Raw genomic sequence first — 22273 nt, forward strand, 5'->3', positions numbered from 1 at the left:
CCATCCTGTTCATATACCCCCCCATCCATCCTGCTCATATACCCCCATCCTGTTCATATACCACCCCATCCATCCTGCTCATATTCCCCCATCCATGCTGTTCATATACTCCCATCCTGTTCATATACCCCCCCATCCATCCTGCTCATATTCCCCCATCCATCCTGTTCATATACTCCCATCCTGTTCATATATTCCCATCCTGTTCATATATTCCCATCCTGTTCATATATTCCCATCCTGTTCATATATTCCCATCCTGTTCATATATTCCCATCCTGTTCATATATTCCCATCCTGTTCAGATACCCCCATCCTATTGATATACCCCCCATCCATCCTGCTCATATTCCCCCATCCATCCTGCTCATATACTTCCATCCTGTTCATATACCCCATCCTGTTCATATACCCCCATCCATCCTGCTCATAAACTCCCATCCTGTTCATACACCCCCATCCTGTTCATATACCCCCCATCCATCCTGTTCATATACCCCCATCCTGTTCATATACCCCCCCATCCATCCTGCTCATATACCCCCATCCATCCTGTTCATATACCCCCATCCTGTTCATATACCACCCCATCCATCCTGCTCATATTCCCCCATCCATCCTGTTCATATACTCCCATCCTGTTGATATACCCCCATCCTGTTCATATATTCCCATCCTGTTCATATATTCCCATCCTGTTCATATATTCCCATCCTGTTCATATATTCCCATCCTGTTCATATATTCCCATCCTGTTCATATATTCCCATCCTGTTCAGATACCCCCATCCTATTGATATACCCCCCATCCATCCTGCTCATATTCCCCCATCCATCCTGCTCATATACTTCCATCCTGTTCATATACCCCATCCTGTTCATATACCCCCATCCATCCTGCTCATAAACTCCCATCCTGTTCATACACCCCCATCCTGTTCATATACCCCCCATCCATCCTGTTCATATACCCCCCCATTCATCCTGCTCATATACCCCCATCCATCCTGTTCATATACCCCCATCCTGTTCATATACCACCCCATCCATCCTGCTCATATTCCCCCATCCATGCTGTTCATATACTCCCATCCTGTTCATATACCCCCCCATCCATCCTGCTCATATTCCCCCATCCATCCTGTTCATATACTCCCATCCTGTTGATATACCCCCATCCTGTTCATATACTCCCATCCTGTTCATATATTCCCATCCTGTTCATATATTCCCATCCTGTTCATATATTCCCATCCTGTTCATATATTCCCATCCTGTTCATATATTCCCATCCTGTTCATATATTCCCATCCTGTTCATATATTCCCATCCTGTTCAGATACCCCCATCCTATTGATATACCCCCCATCCATCCTGCTCATATTCCCCCATCCATCCTGCTCATATACTTCCATCCTGTTCATATACCCCATCCTGTTCATATACCCCCATCCATCCTGCTCAAACTCCCATCCTGTTCATACACCCCCATCCTGTTCATATACCCCCCATCCATCCTGTTCATATACCCCCCCATCCATCCTGCTCATATACCCCCATCCATCCTGTTCATATACCCCCATCCTGTTCATATACCACCCCATCCATCCTGCTCATATTCCCCCATCCATGCTGTTCATATACTCCCATCCTGTTCATATACCCCCCCATCCATCCTGCTCATATTCCCCCATCCATCCTGTTCATATACTCCCATCCTGTTGATATACCCCCATCCTGTTCATATATTCCCATCCTGTTCATATATTCCCATCCTGTTCATATATTCCCATCCTGTTCATATATTCCCATCCTGTTCATATATTCCCATCCTGTTCATATATTCCCATCCTGTTCATATATTCCCATCCTGTTCAGATACCCCCCCATCCATCCTGCTCATATTCCCCCATCCATCCTGTTCATATACCCCCATCCTGTTTATATACCCCCCATCCATCCTGCTCATATTCCCCCATCCATCCTGTTCATATACCCCCATCCTGTTCATATACCCCATCCTGTTCATATATTCCCATCCTGTTCATAATATACCCCCATCCTGTTCATAATATACCCCCATCCTGTTCATAATATACCCCCATCCTGTTCATATACCCCCCATCCATCCTGCTCATATACTCCCATCCTGCTATATGCCCCCATCGTGCTCATATACCATCCTGGTATATGGCCTGTATCCTATAGCACAGAGAAAAAAAAAATAAACGTTTATACTCACCTTTTCCTCACTCCCTGAAGCACCGATCATCTTCCCCTCTGCGCCGCTGACCTGTGTGTGTGGAGCCGTTCCCCTGCAGCATTGCGATGTCTTCCTGTCTGTGCCGGTCAGCTGATCAGCACAGATCAGCTGACCGGCACAGACAGGAAGACATCGCGTGGTGCAGGGGGACGGCTCCACATACGGGGACGGGTGAGTGTACTGATTCACTGCACCCCGCGCTGATGATGACGCGCGGGGGCAGTGAATACAGCCGCACATGATCACTCCAGGCTGTAATTGCCAGGGGTGATCATGCGGACCGGCTCTTTACTATGAGCGCGTTCCCGCTCGTCCTCCCGCCCACCTATCAGTGCCGGCTTCTGCGCTGAGAGATGGGCGGGAGGATGGGCGTGCATATGTAATGAGCGGGCCCACGTGGTCACAGTAGGCTGCTACAGCCTGCTCGTGCCCCCGAAGACCCGCTCCACCGCAGCACCCTCATTCCCGGCCGCAGCCCTATAGTCAGACCATAAGACGCACCCCCCAACTTTTCCCCAACATTTGGGGGGAAAAAAGTGCGTCTTATGGTCCGAAAAAAAGAGAATTTTGTTTACTTACCGTAAATTCCTTTTCTTATAGTTCCGTATTGGGAGACCCAGACCATGGGTGTTTAGCTTCTACCTCCGGAGGACACACAAAGTACTACACTTAAAAGTGGAGCTCCTCCCCAGCCACTTTAGTGCAAAAGCTGAAGGAGAATAGCCACCCACAAGAAGAACAGAGCAAAAGCCGGAACAACCGGAGACTCTGTCCACGACAACAGCCGGTGATAACACGCGGAACAAGAAAATTGCCAACAGGCAACAGGGAGGGTGCTGGGTCTCCCAATACGGAACTATAAGAAAAAGAATTTACGGTAAGTAAACAAAATTCTCTTTTTCTTTATCGTTCCTTTGGGAGACCCAGACCATGGGACGTTCCAAAGAAGTCCCTGGGTGGGAAATAAACACAATAAACTAAGAAGTAGGCAGAACCTAACTTCACAAATGAGCGACAGCCGCCTGAAGGATGCGTCTGCTCAAGCTCGCATCTGCCGAAGCATGAGCATGCACTTGGTAGTGCTTCGAAAAGGTATGCAGGCTAGTCCAAGTGGCAGCCTGACAGACTTGTTGAGCCGTAGCCTGGTGCCTAAAAGCCCAAGAGGCACCGACAGCTCTGGTCGAATGTGCCTTGATCCCCGGCGGGGGAGGCACCTGAGTACTCTGGTAGGCGTCTGAAATGGTCGATCTAATCCAACGGGCCAAGGTCGGCTTAGAAGCAGAGAGACCCTTGCGCCGACCTGTGGTTAGCACAAAAAGAGAAGTGCACCGCCTAAGTGCAGCGGTGCGAGACACATAGATCCGGAGAGCACGCACCAGATCCAGAGTATGCAGCGCTTTTTCAAAGCGATGAACAGGAGCCGGACAAAAGGAAGGTAGGGTAATGTCCTAGTTAAGGTGGAAAGGAGAGACCACCTTAGGAAGAAAGTCCGGAGTCGGACGGAGAACCACCTTGTCCTGATGAAAAAACAAAAAAGGTGACTCCGAAGAGAGCGCAGCCAAATCAGAGACTCTCCTGAGGGAGGACTGGCCCATGACTTATTTCTTCCAAAGACAGTACTAAGGACCAGGGGGCACTCACTGCGAGTGGAAGAAAAGCGATTCCGACACCTAAATAGGAAAGGGTTCTTTACAGTTAGAGCGGTCAGACTGTGGAATACACTAACACAAGAGGTAGTAATGGCAGATACTATAACAGCTTTTAAAAAAGGGCTGGATGATTTCCTCAGTACACAAAACATTGTTGGTTATAAATGACTTAGTGACTAAATGTAGAATTGGTGGAGGAAGGTTGAACTAGATGGACCTAGGTCTTTTTTCAACCTAAGTAACTATGTAACTATGTAACTATGAGGGAAGTAATGGCCACCAGAAAGGCCACTTTCTGTGAAAGACGATACAAGGAAACTTCCGTAAGAGGCTCAAAGGGGGGTTTCTGCAAAACCATGAGAACAAAATTAAGGTCCCAGGGATCCAAGGGCCGCCGGTAAGGCGGAATGATGTGAGATGCGCCTTGCATGAAGGTGCGGACCTGAGCCAGCCGAGCGAACTGACAGAGCTGAGACTTGTCCCTTGAGAGAGTTGAGGGACAGTCCTAGCTGCAGACCGGACTGTAGAAAAGACAGAAGGGTCGGCAAGGAGAATGGCCAAGGAGGATGGTCAGTAGAACGACACCAGGACAGGAAAATTTTCCAAGTCCTGTGATAGATCTTAGCGGAGGAAGACTTACGGGCCCGAGTCATAGTGGAGATGACTTCAGGAGGGATACCAGAAGCCGTCAAGATCCAGGACTCAAGAGCCAAGCCGTCAATTTGAGAGCCGCAGAATTCAGGCGGAAAAATGGACCTTGTGAGAGTAGGTCTCGACGGTACGGGAGATGCCACGGCATCTCTACAGACAGATGGAGCAGGTCTGGGTACCAAGCTCGCCTGGGCCAGTCCGGTGCAATGAGGATGACTCGACAGCCCTCCATTCTGATCTTGCGCAGAACTCTGGGCAAGAGAGCTAGAGGGGGAAACACGTAGGACATACGAAACTAGGACCAGTCTTGAACCAGTGCGTTCGCGGCGAATGCCTGAGGGTCGTGGGAGCGAGCCACGTAAACGGGAACCTTGTTGTTGTGACGGGATGCCATTAGGTCCACGTCCGGAGTGCCCCATTTGCGGCAGATTGACTGAAACACTGCCGGGTGCAGGGACCACTCGCCACCGTCCACGGTTTGACGGCTGAGATAATCTGCCTCCCAGTTTTCCACGCCTGGGATGTGGACTGCGGATATGGTGGACTTGGAGTCCTCCGCCCATTGAAGGATGCGTTGTACTTCCAACATCGCCAGGCGGCTGCGTGTCCCGCCTTGGTGATTGATGTAGGCAACCGCTGTCGCGTTGTCTGACTGGACTCGAATGTGCCTGCCCGCCAACAGGTGGTGAAAAGCTAGGAGAGCTAGAAGCACGGCTCTGGTTTCCAGCACATTGATTGAAAGGGCTGACTCGGACGGAGTCCAAGTGCCCTGCGCTCTGTGGTGGAGATATACCGCTCCCCAGCCGGATAGACTGGCATCCGTGGTGAGAATCACCCAGGACGGGGCTAGGAAGGAGCGCCCCTGGGACAGGAAGAGAGGCCGAAGCCACCACTGAAGAGAGCTCCTGGTTTGTGGTGACAGAGCCACTAATCTGTGTAAGGAGGAAGGCCGCTTGTCCCAACAGCGGAGAATATCCAGCTGCAGGGGGCGCAGATGGAACTGGGCAAAGGGAACAGCCTCTATGGACGCCACCATTTGACCCAGCACCTGCATCAGACGCCTGAGGGTATAACGGCGGGGCCTCAGCAGAGAGCGCACCGCTAGCTGGAGGGACTGCTGTTTGACTAAGGGCAACTTCACAAGTGCCGTCAAGGTCTCGAACTGCATCCCTAGGTCCGTTAGACTCTGGGTCGGAGTCAGAGTGGATTTGGGCAGATTGACCAGCCACCCGAATTGAGCTAGAGTGGAGAGAGTGAGCGAGACACTCCGCTGACAGTCTGCGCTGGATGAAGCCTTGACTAAAAGGTCGTCCAGGTAAGGAATCACTGCCAACCCCTGGAGGTGCAGAACTGCAATCACTGCTGCCATGACCTTGGTGAATACCCGAGGGGCCGTGGCCAACCCGAAAGGGAGAGCCACGAATTGGAAGTGATCTTCTCCTACTGCAAATGTAGCCAACGCTGGTGTGACACTGCAATTGGCACATGCAGATAGGCATCTCTGATGTCGATGGATGCCAGGAAATCCCCTTGGGACATAGAGGCAATGACTGATCGCAGAGACTCCACGCGAAAGCGCCGCACCTGAACATGCTTGTTGAGAAGCTTCAGATCCAGGATGGGCCGGAAGGTACCGTCCTTTTTGGGAACTAGGAAGAGATTTGAGTAGAAACCTCTAAACCGTTCCCGGGCGGGAACCGGTACAATTACTCCGTTGGCCTGTAAGGCTGCCACGGCCTGTGAGAAGGCGGCGGCCTTGGAGCAGGGGGGAGTTGAGAGAAAAAATCTGTTTGGCGGACTGGAAGAGAATTCTATCCTGTAGCCGTGGGAGATGATATCTCTCACCCACTGATCGGAGACGTGTTGAAACCAAGCGTCGCCAAAGTGGGAGAGCCTGCCACCGACTAAGGACGTTGCTGGAGCGGGCAGATAGTCACGAGGAGGCTGCCTTAGTGGCAGCAGCTCCTGCGGTCTTCTGTGGACGCGCTTTTGGGCGCCAGTTGGATTTCTGGTCCTTGGCTGAGTTAGCGGACGAGGCCGAGGGCTTAGAGGACGACCAGTTGGAGGAACGAAAGGAGCGAAACCTCGACTGATTCCTACCCTGGGCAGGTTTCCTGGCTTTAGTTTGAGGCATGGAAGTACTCTTCCCGCCAGTAGCTTCCTTAATAATTTCATCCAGCTGTTCTCCGAACAGCCGGGACCCAGCAAAAGGGAGCCCAGCAAGGTACTTCTTTGAAGAAGCATCTGCCTTCCACTCTCGAAGCCACAAGATTCTGCGGATAGCAAGGGAATTAGCCGAAGCCACCGCAGTGCGGTGAGAAGCCTCCAGCATGGCAGACATGGCATAGGATGAAAAGGCCGAAGCTTGGGAAGTTAAGGAATCCATTTCGGGCATAGATTCCCTGGTGAGGGAATGCATCTCCTCTAGAGAAGCAGAGATGGCCTTGAGAGCCCACACTGCTGCAAAAGTCGGAGAAAACGCGCCCCCCGCCGCTTCATACACGAATTTGGCCAGAAGGTCAATCTGGCGGTCAGTGGAATCCTTAAGGGAAGTGCCATCAGCCACCGACACAACGGTCCGGGCTGCGAGCCTAGACACCGAAGGGTCTACCTTTGGGGACTGAGCCCACTCCTTGACCACCTCAGGTGGAAAGGGAAAACGGTCATCAGAACCACGCTTTGGGAAGCGCTTGTCAGGACAGGCCCTGGGCTTGGTCACAGCGGCCTGAAAACTGGAGTAGTTAAAGAACACACTTTTTGCTCTCTTAGGCAAGGTAAACTGGTGCTTTTCTGCTAGAGAGGGTTGCTCCTCTGATACTGGCGGATTGAGATCCAGTATAGAATTAATAGAAGCAATCAAGTCACTAAGATCTGAGTCACTTTCGGACAGATCAATGGGGCACATGGAGTTAGCCTCCGAGCCCCCTGTAAAGGCATCCTCCTCATCCTGCGAGTCAGCTCTGGAATCAGAGCCACGGGAGGAGGAGGGAGAGGGAACCCTACGTCTCTTCTTAGGAGGACGGGGTCTGGGACCTGATGATGAATCCTCTGTGAGCTCTGGTCCTGAGAGAGCCCTAGCAGCAGAGGCACCCTGTGAGGGGGGCTGATGCATATTCAGCAAAGTCCTGGACAGAAGTCCCATGGACTCAGCAAAAGACTGGGAGATAGACCTAGAAAAAGATTCTACCCAAGCCGGGGGTTCAGCCACAGGAGCAGGAGCAGCCTGAGAAACCACTGGGGGTGAGACTCCAGGCTGTGGCACCGCCAAGTTAGAGCAGGCATCACAATGTGGGAAGGTGCTCAGTTCAGGCAGCAGGAGCTTACATGCAGCGCATACAGCATAAAGCTTTGGGGCCTTGCTCCTCGTGTGAGACATGCTGCTGGAGTGGGGGCTCTGCCAGAGAATGAACCCCAGAGAGTATATACAGATGTCCACAACCGGAGACCGGTTGTGGCTTACCAGACCGCTGGAGCGGTGTTGTGTGCCCTCCAGATCCCGAAGCCCGGACCCCCAAGCACAGCACCTCAGCAGAGAAGCTGCAGACCAGCGCTGCAATGACTGATCGCAGAGAGAACGCTGAGAAAATGGCCGCCGGAGCGAAGAGAGGGGGCGGGACTTGCTTGAGGAGCGGGATCTGGAGGGCCATAGAGACCTACAGGGGAGGGGACACACACTGCAGTGGGGAGTGTCCCTCCCCTGTACAGAACGGCCGCCGGGAGGAGCCGAGCCTGTCCCTCTGCATGAGTGACATGCGAGGGCAGTGAAACAGAAACTAGGCCTCCGGCGAAGCCGGGGCCTAAATTTGAGCGGCGCGGCCGACGCGCAGGCACCATCGGCGCGGTTCTCAGGCGACAGCTAGAGAACCCGCCGGAAATGTCAGTAAACACAATAAGCACACTCTCCCCCAACAATAAAGTACAGGGACCCCGAAATCTAAACGTCTCAGGTACTTAGCTTGCTGAGACGCAGGGCCAAGTCCCTGGGGATGAGTGCTCCGGTCCAGCAGGGTCCTGAAGGGCTGCGGATGGAGACCGGTCTCCTGTCAAGCATGGAGACCGTGCTGGCTCCCACTTCAAGCCAGAGCCCAGGAGGGATGGTGAAGGAGCACGGCATGTAAGGCTCCAGCCTAGGAATCAACCTTACAACACCGCCGACACAGTGGGGTGAGAAGGGACATGCCGGGGGTCCAGACGTGGACCCCACTCTTCAATCTCGTTCCAAAAGGAAAAAATCATTTGAGAATGCATGTGTGGATGTATGCCTCCTGAACACAAAGCGATAAACTGGCTGGGTCTGCTCACCAGGGGGTGCATAAGCTCAGGGGGAGGAGCTACACTTTTAAGTGTAGTACTTTGTGTGTCCTCCGGAGGTAGGAGCTAAACACCCATGGTCTGGGTCTCCAAAAGGAACGATAAAGAAATACTGTAAATATTATATAATTATATATATATATATATATAATATATATATATATATATATATGTATATATATATATATATATTATATATACCGTATTTTTCAGACTATAAGACGCACCGGACTATAAGACGCACCCTGGTTTTAGAGGAGGAAAATGGGAAAATAAAACTTTAAGCAAAAAATGTGGTCATGACACACTGTTATGGGGCGAGGATCTGCTGCTGACACTGTTATGGGGGTAATGTCCCCAAATTCTCTACTAAGGTACCCCATCCTGGTAATGATCCTCCTGCCTTGTATATGATCCTGCTATAAACCCCCATCCAGCCTGTTCACATACCCCCCCATCCAGCCTGTTCACATACCCCCCCATCCAGCCTGTTCACATACCCCCCCCATCCAGCCTGTTCACATACCCCCCCCATCCAGCCTGTTCACATACCCCCCCCCAATCCAGCCTGTTCACATACCCCCCCCCAATCCAGCCTGTTCACATACCCCCCCCATCCAGCCTGTTCACATACCCCCCCCATCCAGCCTGTTCACATACCCCCCCCATCCAGCCTGTTCACATACCCCCCCCCATCCAGCCTGTTCACATACCCCCCCCCATCCAGCCTGTTCACATACCCCCCCCCATCCAGCCTGTTCACATACCCCCCCATCCAGCCTGTTCACATACCCCCCCATCCAGCCTGTTCACATACCCCCCCTATCCAGCCTGTTCACATACCCCCCCCATCCAGCCTGTTCACATACCCCCCCCATCCAGCCTGTTCACATACCCCCCCCATCCAGCCTGTTCACATACCCCCCCCATCCAGCCTGTTCACATACCCCCCCCATCCAGCCTGTTCACATACCCCCCCCATCCAGCCTGTTCACATACCCCCCCATCCAGCCTGTTCACATACCCCCCCATCCAGCCTGTTCACATACCCCCCCATCCAGCCTGTTCACATACCCCCCCCATCCAGCCTGTTCACATACCCCCCCATCCAGCCTGTTCACATACCCCCCTCATCCAGCCTGTTCACATACCCCCCCATCCAGCCTGTTCACATACCCCCCTCATCCAGCCTGTTCACATACCCCCCCCATCCAGCCTGTTCACATACCCCCCCCATCCAGCCTGTTCACATACCCCCCCCATCCAGCCTGTTCACATACCCCCCCCATCCAGCCTGTTCACATACCCCCCCCATCCAGCCTGTTCACATACCCCCCCATCCAGCCTGTTCACATACCCCCCCCATCCAGCCTGTTCACATACCCCCCCCCATCCAGCCTGTTCACATACCCCCCCCATCCAGCCTGTTCACATACCCCCCCCCCCCCATCCAGCCTGTTCACATACCCCCCCCCCCATCCAGCCTGTTCACATACCCCCCCCCATCCAGCCTGTTCACATACCCCCCCCATCCAGCCTGTTCACATACCCCCCCCCATCCAGCCTGTTCACATACCCCCCCCCCCATCCAGCCTGTTCACATACCCCCCATCCAGCCTGTTCACATACCCCCATCCTGCTATATGCCCCCATCGTGCTCATATACCATCCTGGTATATGGCCTGTATCCTACAGCACAGAGAAAAAAATAAACGTTTATACTCACCTTTTCCTCACTCCCTGCAGCCGATCATCTTCCTCTCTGGCACGCTGACCTGCGTGTGTGGATCCGTTCCCCTGCTGCATCGCGATGTCTTCCTGTCTGTGCCGATCAGCTGACCAGCACAGATCAGGTGACCGGCACAGACAGGAAGACATCACGTGCAGCAGGGGGACGGCTCCACACACGGGGACGGCTCCACACACGGGGACGGGTGAGTGTACTGATTCAGTGCACCCCGCGCTGGTAATGACGCGCGGGGGGCAGTGAATACAGCCGCACATGATCACTCCAGGCTGTAATTGCCAGGGGTGATCATGCGGCCGGCTCTTTACTATGCGCGCGTCCCCGCTCATCCTTCCGCCCACCTGTCAGTGCCGGCTTCAGCGCTGAGAGATGGGCGGGAGGATGGGCGTGCATATTAAATGAGCGGGCCCACGTGGTCACGAACAGGCGCTGCTGCTGCCTGCTCGTGCCCCCAATGACCTGCAGCACCCTCATTCCCAGCCGCAGCCCTATAGTCAGACCATAAGACGCACCCCCAACTTTCCCCCAACATTTGGGGGAAAAAAAGTGCGTCTTATGGTCCGAAAAATACGGTATATATATATATGTTTTCTCTTTTTTTTTTAATCTTGCTAGTGTCACACACTTGGATTACCCAAAATTCACAGGTATTAAAAGTCCTATAGTTTACCAGTATTATAACATCCAGCATTATTGATTTCCACAGAGGCCTTCTCATCAAACTCCATGACTAATCGGTTATCATCAGCTTCTTTCCCTCCAAGATCAGGTCGGGAGCTTGGAGAAAGCCAAAGGAGGTGATTATGTCGTCGAAGATGTCTTGAAAAGAACAAGTCTGACCCAAATGTTGATACGTCATCAGGTAGGTTGCCAACAGGAAGGTGGTAATACCTATAAAAATAAAATAGATCTATATAACCAAAAACAGAACTTAAAGGGATTATTCATAAATGGATATTGTCAGAGAGTGCTTGGAAATACAAGCAATTTTGCAATTTACTGCTTATTACAAATTTTCAGACGTTGAGATTTTTTTTTTTTTTAACTTAGATAATTTGTATTAAATATTTTCTGAAAAGAAAAAGAAGGGAATTTTGTTTACTTACCGTAAATTCCTTTTCTTCTAGCTCCAATTGGGAGACCCAGACAATTGGGTGTATAGCTACTGCCTCCGGAGGCCACACAAAGTATTACACTTAAAAGTGTAAACCCCTCCCCTCTGCTATACACCCTCCCGTGCATCACGGGCTCCTCAGTTTTGGTGCAAAAGCAGGAAGGAGGAAACTTATAAATTGGTCTAAGGTAAATTCAATCCGAAGGATGTTCGGAGAACTGAAACCATGACCAAGAACAGTTCAATCTGAACAACATGTGTACACAAAAGAACAAACATCCCGAAGGGAACAGGGGCGGGTGCTGGGTCTCCCAATTGGAGCTAGAAGAAAAGGAATTTACGGTAAGTAAACAAAATTCCCTTCTTCTTTGTCGCTCCATTGGGAGACCCAGACAATTGGGACGTCCAAAAGCAGTCCCTGGGTGGGTAAAAGAATACCTCGGTAAAAGAGCCGTAAAACGGCTCCTTCCTACAGGTGGGCAACCGCCGCCTGAAGGACTCGCCTACCTAAGCTGGCATCTGCCGAGCGTAGGTATGCACTAGATAGTGCTCCGTGAAAGCGTGCAGACTCAACCAGGTAGTCGCCTGACACACCTGCTGAGCCGTAGCCTGGTGCAGCAACGCCCAGGACGCACCCACGGCTCTGGGAGAATGGGCCTTCAGCCTTGAAGGAACCGGAAGCCCAGCAGAACGGTAGGCTTCAAGAATTGGTTCCTTGATCCACCGAGCCAAGTTGACTTGGGAGCTTGCGACCCTTTACGCTGGCCAGCGACAAGGACAAAGAGCGCATCCGAGCGGCGCAGGGGCGCCGTACGAGAAATGTAGAGTCTGAGTGCTCTCACCAGACCTAACAAGTGCAAATCCTTTTCACGTTGGTGAACCGGATGAGAACAAAAGGAAGGTAAGAAGGTATCCTGATTGAGATGAACAGAGGATACCACCTTCGGAAGAAATTCCAGAACCGAGCGCAGAACCAGCTTGTCCTGGTGAAACACCAGGAAGGGGGACTTGCATGACAGCGCTGCTATGTCAGACACTCTGCGGAGTGACGTGACTGCCACTAGGAAGACCACCCTCTGCGAAAGGCGTGAAAGAGAATATCCCTCATTGGCTCGAAGGGTGGTTTCTGAAGAGCCGGTATCACCCTGTTCCGATCCCAGGGTTCTAGCCGACGCTTGTAAGGAGGGACTATGTGGCAAACCCCCTGCAGGAACGTGCGTACCTGAGGGAGTTTGGCTAGACGCTTTTGAAAAAAAAAAAACACAGAAAGCGCCGAAACTTGTCCCTTAAGGGAACCGAGAGACAACCCCCTTTTCCATTCCGGATTGAAGGAAGGACAGAAAGTGGGCAAGGCGAATGGCCAGAGAGTAAAACTCTGATCAGAGCACCAGGATAAGAAGATCTTCCACGTCCTGTGGTAGATCTTGGCGGACGTTGGTTTCCTGGCCTGTCTCATAGTGGCAATGACCTCTTGAGATAACCCTGAAGACGCTAGGATCCAGGACTCAATGGCTACGCAGTCAGGTTGAGGGCCGCCGAATTCAGATGGAAAAAACGGCCCTTGAGACAGCAAGTCTGGCCGGTCTAGTAGTGTCCACGGTTGGCCTACCGTGAGATGCCACAGATCCGGGTACCACGACCTCCTCGGCCAGTCTGGAGCGACGAGGATGGCGCGGTGGCTGTCGGATCTGATCCTGCGTAACACTCTGGGCAGCGGTGCCAGAGGAGGAATACGTGAGGCAGGGAAACTGCGACCAATCCTGCACTAATGCGTCTGCCGCCAGAGCTTTGTGATCTTGAGAACGTGCCATGAATGCCGTGACTTTGTTGTTGTGCCGGGACGCCAATAGGTCGACGTCCGGCTTCCCCCAGCGGCAACAAATCTCTTGAAACACGTCCGGTCGAAGAGACCATTCCCCTGCGTCCATGCCCTGGCGACTGAGAAAGTCTGCTTCCCAGTTTTCTACGCCCGGGATGTGAACTGCGGAGATGGTGGAGGCTGTGGCTTCCACCCACAGCAGAATCCGCCGGACTTGCTGGAAGGCTTGCCGACTGCTTGTGCCGCCTTGGTGGTTGATGTATACCACCGCCTTGGCGTTGTCCGACTGAATTCGGATCTGCCTGCCTTCCAGCCATGGCTGGAACGCTTTTAGGGCTAGAACACTGCCCTTCTCTCCAGAACATTGATCTGGAGGGAAGACTCTGCTGAGTCCATGTACCCTGAGCCCTGTGGCGGAGGAAGACTCCCTGACAGACTCGCGTCCGCCGTGACCACAGGCCAGGATGTGGGCAGGAAGGATTTTTTCCTTTGACAAGAGTGGGAAGAAGCCACCACTGAAGGGAGGCCATGGCTGCCCGAGAAGGAGCAACGTCCTTGTCGAGGGACGTCGATTTGCTGTCCCATTTGCGGAGAAAGTCCCATTAAAGTGGGCGCAGATGAATCAGCGCAAACGGAGCTGCCTCTATTGCTGCCACCAACTTCTCTAGGAAGTGCATGAGGCGCCTCAAAGGGTGTGACTGGGCTCGAAGGAACGATTGCACCCCTGTCTGTAGTGAACGCTGTTTGTCCAGCGGAAGCTTCACTATCGCTGAGAGAGTATGAAACTCCATGCCGAGATATGTCAGTGATTGGGCCGGTGTCAATTTTGACTTTAGGAAAAATTGATGAACCACCCGAATCTCTGGAGAGTCTCTAGAGCCATGTTCAGGCTGTGCTGGCATGCCACCCGAGAGGGGGCCTTGACCAGCAGATTGCCTGAGAGAGTAGGACCGCTACCACAGTTGTCATGACCTTGGTGAAGGCCCGTAGGGCTGTCACCAGGCCGAAAGTTAGTGCCACGAACTGAAGGTGTTCGTTCCCTATGTCGAAGCGCAGGAAGTGCTGATATTCTGATACAATCGGCACGTGGAGATAAGCATCCCTGATGTCGATTGATGCTAGGAAGCCTCCTTGGGCCATCAAAGGCGATGGCAAGCGGAGAGATTCCATCCGGAACCGTCAGGTTCTCTGTTCGTTGAGCAGTGTGAAGTCCAGAACGGGGCGGGGTGATCCGTCCTATCTGGTACCACGAACAAGCTGGAGTAAAAAGCCGCGACTACGTTCTTGAAGGGGAACGAGGATCGCAACTCCTCCTGCCTTCGGAGTGTTCACCGCCTGGATACGTGCATCGGCTCGCTCGGGGGACGGAGATGCTGTGAAGCAACGAGTCGGAGGACGAGAACTGAGCTCTATCCTGTGACCGTAAGACAGAATGTCTCCTACATCGGTCTTGGACATGTGGGGACCACTCCCCTGACCTGGACCGCCATGCAGAAAAGGTTCTCTGTGCCCGGCGGAGGATGAAAATACCCTCGCCTGAGACGTCAAAGACGCTAATTGCGGAGCACAGGATGACCGCATTGATCTGAGACAGCGCAGCTGAGATAGCCTGGAGTGCCCACCCCTGCAAAGGCCGGGGCAACGGACGCGCCTATGGCTTCATAGATGGATCCCATTAGGAGTTCTATCTATCTGTCCGTGGCATTCTTGAGCGTGGACCCGCCAGCCACTGCTACTACTGATCTAGCCGCCAGTCCAGAGACTGGAGGGCACCTTATGACACTGAGCCGAAACCTTAACAACGTCAGAGAGGAAGGGACAACGTGTGTTATAAGGCGTTCAGTAAAACGCTTGTCCGGGAAGGTGTGCTTCTGGACAGTATCTGTGCATTAGCTGGACTGGGACTGCGGTTCGTGCTGGAGTTTACCACGTAATAACTAGAGGCCACCCCAGGAACACGCTTCGTCGCAGACCGATAGAGGCCTGGGGCGATCCCGCAGTGCCCGGGGCCTGTGTAAGGGGCCGGTCTGGACTGCAAACTCCTAGTCTCTTAGCCGACCATTTGTCCATAGCCTGAGACATGGATAGTGAAAATGACCCAGAGAGTTTCTCAGCAAAGCTGTAACTCTGTCCCTGCCGCCTGGACAGGGAACGCCGGCGAAGTTTTCATCATGCAAACTCTGTCGCTGTCATCTGTGCAGTGCCCGTAATATAGGCGCACAAGAGGTTAAAATAAGCCAGTGTCTTGGCACCCTTACTCTTTAAGAGCAGACAACAGCCTGTCGTCCGCAGAGTAATCAGTGAGGGTATACAGCCAAAAACAAATAATGCTGCCGAACAGTGAAATCATATACCATATAAATAAACACATATATATATATATATATATACACTGCGGCACCAAGGGGGGGACAACACCCTAGGAAGACCACCTTGAAAAACTGGTGCCCCTCAGTGCTCAGTGAGGGGGGAAGGAGGATAGCAACGTATGCTCCAGCCCTCCCTACGTTATGATGCAGGGCTCTGTCTGCGGGAATCCGGTGGTCTATAGTGATCAGTGAGGGGGGGCGGAGGACAGCGAGGTGTGCTCCAGCCCTCACTGTCGGCAACATACCGACCATCCCACCCTTCTCCCTGACTGGCAGGCTCAGGGGCGGGAGTTTAACACACTAGGCCGCAAAAGCCGGGGACTAAAGTAAAAACCGCGGCCGGCAAACAGGCACGGTCGGCGCGGTAGTCCCGGACAAAGAATGCACACCGCAGTCGCAGCTGCGTCTGAGGCCAAGGTGCTTCATGCACCGTGCCAACGGGGACACAGAGTACCTGTAGCTGCAGGGTGTCCCTGACGATACTCCGTCTCCTGTCCGGCAGGGGCTGCGGATGTGGCTTGTAGCCACCAGATTCTCTTCCCCGGGTCTCCCTCAGCTGCAGCCAGAAGTTGCTGAAAAACATGGCTGACGGCGTTCTCTGAGGAGGAGGGAGGCGTGGGCGTAGTCACAAAAAAGTGCGGGAATCTGGTGCCTCAGCGTGGGTAGTGAGGGGGGCGGAGGACAGCTCAATGTACTACAGCCCTCACTGTCGGCGTCATACCGACCGTCCCGCCCTTTTCCCTGACTGGCAGGTCTGGGGGCGGGAGAATCCCATACTAGGCCGCAAAAGCCGGGGATTAAAGTTGAAATCGCGGCCGGCCGGCAGTGCACGGTCGGCGCGGTAGTCCCGGACCCACACGCACGCCGCAGTCACTGCAGCGTCTGGGCCCAAGGTGCTTTATGCGCCGTCCCAACGGGGACACAGAGCACCTGGAATATGCGGTACTAGGCCGCAGAAGCCGGGGACTAGAGTATAAGCGCGGCCGGCAACAAGCGCGGTCAGCGCGGTAGTCCCGGCGCACTAACACGCCCAGCAGTGCTGCAGCGTGTATGACACAAGCGCTCCATGCGCCGTCCCCAAGGGGACACAGAGTACCTCACAGTAGAAGGGCCATGTCCCTGGCGATACCCAGCTCCTGTCCAGCAGATTCCCAGGGGCTGCGGAGGGAGCACGGTCCCAGTGTCTGGAGACCGATTATGGATCCCACTTCACCCAGAGCCCTGCAGGGATGGGGAAGGAAAACAGCATGTTGGCTCCTGCCTATGTACCCGCAATGGGCACCTCAACCTTAACAACACCGCCGACCAGAGTGGGGTGAGAAGGGAGCATGCTGGGGGCCCTATATGGGCCCACTTTTCTTCCATCCGAAATAGTCAGCAGCTGCTGCTGACTAAGTTGTGGAGCTATGCGTGGATGTGTGCCTCCTTCGCACAAAGCATAAAAACTGAGGAGCCCGTGATGCACGGGAGGGTGTATAGCAGAGGGGAGGTGTCACGAACCACCGGGGGGGGTCACTCAGAAATCCCCCGCGCTGGCTACCAGTACGTCACAATCGGGGGGTAACAAGTGGGGGTCACCCCTCCTTTATACCTCCCGACCGACAGACAGAGCACGTGATGCGCTCTCTAGCGCCCCTCTTATAGTCAGGCCAATTATGGAATTGCCCGACAATAAGCAAGGAGGCCGCTATACTACTTATGCCGATTATTGAAGGGTCCCCGGTGAGAGTAGGGTATATATTCCCCCGACCTCCGCGGGCGGAATATATAAAACCTCCCCGAATCTCACTGGCCTCCCCACAATAATCCTTGGCACAACTCGCTGCCACCAACCGCTTCACGGTAACTATTAGCCGAACACACAGACGTGGGATTCAAGATCGAGATAACAGAACAGCCCAAGATTAATTATATAATTTAATCAGCCTAAAGCACACTAGAAACTACAATATATACAATAGGGAATCTACGGAATATACATATGTCAGAGTACAGTTACAGATAAAGCATGGTTTACAAACAGGCATACACAGTTCCAGCAGTTACCTTGTGCGTCTGGCCACAGGGGGGCGCTGTAGACCAGGTTTCTAGGATCCTTCCCACAGATGTTTCCTACACGTGACCCCCAGCGAAAGAACACTGGAAAATGGCCGAAGTAGGGTTATCAACCTGGGCAAATCCAGGTCCCCTCCTACCTTAGTGACCTCAGAGGGAGCACTGCTCCACCCCTGGCTGGAGTTATGGACAATATCCACAACATGGAATATGGGCCATAACTTTGCCTGGGAGCGTCGTAGGCGGACGCCAACGCTCTCATTGTGACAGTTATGAATTTAGCTACAGAACGAGAGGACTCATGACTTGTCTACTAGTTCCCCATTGGCTGATATCACGCCTGGGGTATTTCCCAAGCTCCCACTTCCATAAAAAAGGTGTGCCAGCATCGTCCGCATGCGTAAACACCATTTTTATGGTTGCCATATTTATCGGAAATATGGCTTGCGAGATATGAACCATATTTTACTGGAGTCGTTCCGTCTGGATACTTCCATAGCCTTGCTAATTAGATAGCAGCCCCTACCACAGGGTCACGGCAGGGAGTCATCCTGTGTCCATTGTTCCCACATCATCTAATCTCCATATCAGAGGAGATGGCCGTTGGAGGTGTAAGTGGAACACAGACCAGTTCCTTTGACACCTATCTGCTAAACAAACCGTTTATCCCTGTGGTAAATTTTCTGATTGAAGGAGTTGTGTGAAGGAAAGGGGGGGTGACACCAGGAGAGGGCTTCCTGACATAACTTGAATATCATGATTTATCGTCATATCTCCGGATTTACCTCACACCTCCCCCCTTTTGAGGGCGCTAGGGGGCAGCACACTCCGGTGTTCCCCCGTGCGCCCGTCCGCGACCTCTCCTTGTCGGGACAGCCCGTCTGCGTTACCGTGGTCACGGCCCCTTTTGTGTCGAATGGTGAAGTTGTATTGCTGGAGCGCCAGGCTCCATCGCAACAACCTGCCATTCGTCCCGGAGACAGTGTGTAACCAGCTGAGGGGATTGTGGTCCGTCTCCACGATGAAGTGGCGCTCGTATAGATAGGGTTGCAGACGCTGCAGGACCCACACTATGGCCAGGCACTCCTTTTCCATCGTGGAATAGGCCACTTCCCTTGGTAACAGCTTCCTGCTCAGGTACAAGACTGGGTGCTCTTGGCTCGCAGAGTCCACCTGGCTGAGCACCGCACCGAGGCCGAAGTCACTGGCGTCGGTCTGTACTACAAACGGCCGCGTGAAGTCGGCTGCCTGTAGCACGGGCGGGCTGGACAGGGCGTCCTTTAGGGCCCGGAAGGCTGTCTCGCAGTCCATTGTCCAATCGACTGCAGAGGGCAGCTTCTTCTTGGTGAGGTCCGTCAAGGGCTTTGCCAGGCTACTATAGCATGGAACAAACCTCCTATAGTACCCAGCGGTCCCCAAGAAGGACATCACCTGCTTCTTGGTCCTGGGGGTGGGCCAGGACGCGATGGCCTCCACTTTCTCAGGCTCGGGCTTCAGTGTTCTCCCGCCTACCCGGTGACCGAGGTACTGGACCTCGCTCATGGCCAGCTGACACTTTCCCGGCTTGATGGTCAAACCTGCCTGGTGGATCCGCCTGAGCACCTGTGCTAGATGCTCTAGGTGGTCCTCCCAGGTGGGACTGAAGACGGCAATGTCATCCACGTACGCGGCCGCGTACCCTTCAAGTCCCTTGAGCAGGGTGTTGACCATCCGCTGGAAAGTGGCAGGGGCATTCCTCATCCCAAATGGCATCACCGTGGACTCGTACAGTCCAAATGGGGTAATAAAGGCAGAGCGTTCCTTGGCCTTGCGAGTCAGGGGGATCTGCCAATATCCCCGGCTCAGATCCATGATGGTCAGGTACTGAGCCCCGGCCAACTGATCGAGCAGGTCATCGATGCGTGGCATTGGGTACGCATCGGCGACCGTGACAGCATTGAGCCCCCTGTAGTCCACGCAGAACCGAGTGGTTCGGTCCTTCTTAGGGACGAGGACTACAGGCGAGGCCCAAGCGCTGTTGGATGCCTGGATCACCCCCAGCTTCAGCATCTCGTCAATCTCCTGGCGCATGTGTTGCTGCACCTCCAGGGAGACCCGATATGCTGAACGCCGGATCGGGGGATGATCCCCAGTGTCCACGTGATGGACAGCCAAGTCAGTCCTTCCGGGCTGGTTGGTAAACAACCCCCGGAAGGGGTGTAGGGTGGCCCACAGCTGGGACCGTTGGTCCTCCAAGAGCTGGTGGCCAACCTCCACATCCTCAATGGATCCGCCTGCCCTAACCTGGGCTAGCATATCCAAGAGGGTTTCCGCTTCTCCCTCCTCGGGCAGGTTGCACACCGGGAGTGCACATGCCTCCCGCTCATGATGTGCCTTCATCATGTTCACATGGAAGGGCTTCCGCCTTCCACGGGCAGGGTCCAGGGTGACCAGGTACGTCACAGGGTTGAGCTGCTGGTACACGAGGTATGGGCCTTCCCAGGCTGCCTGAAGCTTGTCCTGTGGTACGGGGACCAGTACCCACACCTTTTGACCCACTTGGTAGGTCCTCTGACAAGCGTTCTGGTCGTACCAACGCTTCTGATCGGCCTGGGCTTGAGCCATATTGTCGTGTACCAGTTGCGTCAAGGCCTGCATTTTGTCCCGGAAGCGCATGACATACTCGATAACCGACACTCCAGGGGTGGCTAAATCCCCTTCCCAAGCCTCTTTCACCAGAGCCAGGGGGCCCCGCACACGTCGCCCGTACAGGAGCTCAAACGGTGAGAATCCTGTTGAGGCCTGTGGAACCTCCCGGTAAGCAAATAACAGGTGTGGGAGATACCGCTCCCAGTCACGCCCGCGGGAGTCGACCAACATCTTAAGCATCTGCTTTAAGGTGCCATTGAACCGCTCGCACAGGCCATTAGTCTGTGGATGGTACGGGCTGGCCACCAGATGTCGCACCTGGACTTGCTTACAGAGGGCCTCCATCAGCTGGGACATGAATTGGGTCCCCCGGTCAGTGAGCATTTCCTGGGGAAAACCCACTCGGGAGAAAATCTCCAGCAATGCGGTGGCCACCTTGTCAGCCCGAATGGAAAACAAGGCCACTGCTTCTGGGTACCGGGTGGCATAGTCCACTACCGTCAGTATGAAGCGTTTCCCGGAGCTGCTGGGGATGGCCAGCGGGCCGACCAGATCCACAGCCACCCTCCTGAAAGGCTCATCGATGATGGGCAGAGATACCAGTGGGGCTTTGGGGTGTGGCCCCGCCTTCCCCACTCTCTGACAGGTTTCACACGAACGGCAGTAGGCAACCACATCGGCCCCCATTTTTGGCCAGTAGAAATGCTGGTTAAACCTGGCCTTGGTCTTAGCGATCCCTAGGTGTCCGGCCATCGGAATCTCATGTGCGATCCGCAACAACTCCGTCCGGAACGGATAGGGTACCACCAACTGTCGGTCCCTGGGCCACGCCTCCGGTGAACCCTGCTGGACCGTGACCCGGTACAGCCGTCCTTGGTCCCAGACCACTCGCTCTGGGTCCGAGTCCGAGGGAGGCTGTGCCGCCTGCTCCTTAAGAGCTTTCAGGCTGTCGTCAGCTTCTAACGCTGCCTGAAACCCCTGACTAGATGTGGCCAGAATCGACGAGACTGTCACATCTTCGGTCAGTACCCCGGGACCTGTGTCCTGGCCTCCACCTGACTCGGCTGCCACTTGGTCAGAAGGGGAAGAGCTATCGGACCTCCGGGAGGCCCCTTGGCTTCCAGCACTCCCACTGCGGGTGACAGCGGCCACAGCCGCTGCGACCGTGGGTCGTGCCTGCTCCTCCTCCGTTCCTGACCAAGTCGCCGGTTCAGGCAGACCTACCTGGCTTCCTGACACCCCGGTTGTGGGGGAACCCTGCACCGAGATCTTACCTGGGAGCACTTCCGCTCCGGGACCGGCCCCAGTCTCACCTGCCTGTTCCCCCCCTGCAGCAACAGAACCCCGCTGTGAAATCTCTGGGGACCCCACATTTGCTGTGGTAGCCCCCACCCCACACACTGGTCCTCCCCCTGCAGCACCCTGCTCTCTGCTTATCCCTGCAGAGGGCAACAGATCCCAGCTCACAGGCTGATTACTTGTAGAGGCATTGTCACACCTTTCTCTGACCCCCTCCCCTGTCACAGCTGCAGCTGAGTGTGTGTCTATGGTGTCTATGCAAGCAGAAATATCAGAGTTCACTCCCCCCTCCCTTACATCATTCATAGATAACACATTAACATTGTCCGGAGGCACGTCAGTACTGGCTGAAGGTTCAGCCCTTGGGG

The 22273-nt window shown here is 53.9% G+C and overlaps 1 protein-coding gene across 1 annotated transcript in view; it reads right to left on the bottom strand.

The window, feature by feature from the left end:
* The window catches only part of POLE (DNA polymerase epsilon, catalytic subunit), a 239812-nt gene that overhangs the window by 40962 nt on the left and 176577 nt on the right, over positions 1-22273 (bottom strand). The window contains exon 38 of the mRNA XM_075319950.1: positions 11292-11512. Coding sequence (XP_075176065.1) covers positions 11292-11512 — 221 coding nt within the window. The remainder of the gene's footprint in view (positions 1-11291; positions 11513-22273) is intronic.

The sequence above is a fragment of the Anomaloglossus baeobatrachus genome, chromosome 1 (genome assembly GCF_048569485.1).
Source record: "Anomaloglossus baeobatrachus isolate aAnoBae1 chromosome 1, aAnoBae1.hap1, whole genome shotgun sequence".
Taxonomy (NCBI): Eukaryota; Metazoa; Chordata; class Amphibia; order Anura; family Aromobatidae; genus Anomaloglossus; species Anomaloglossus baeobatrachus.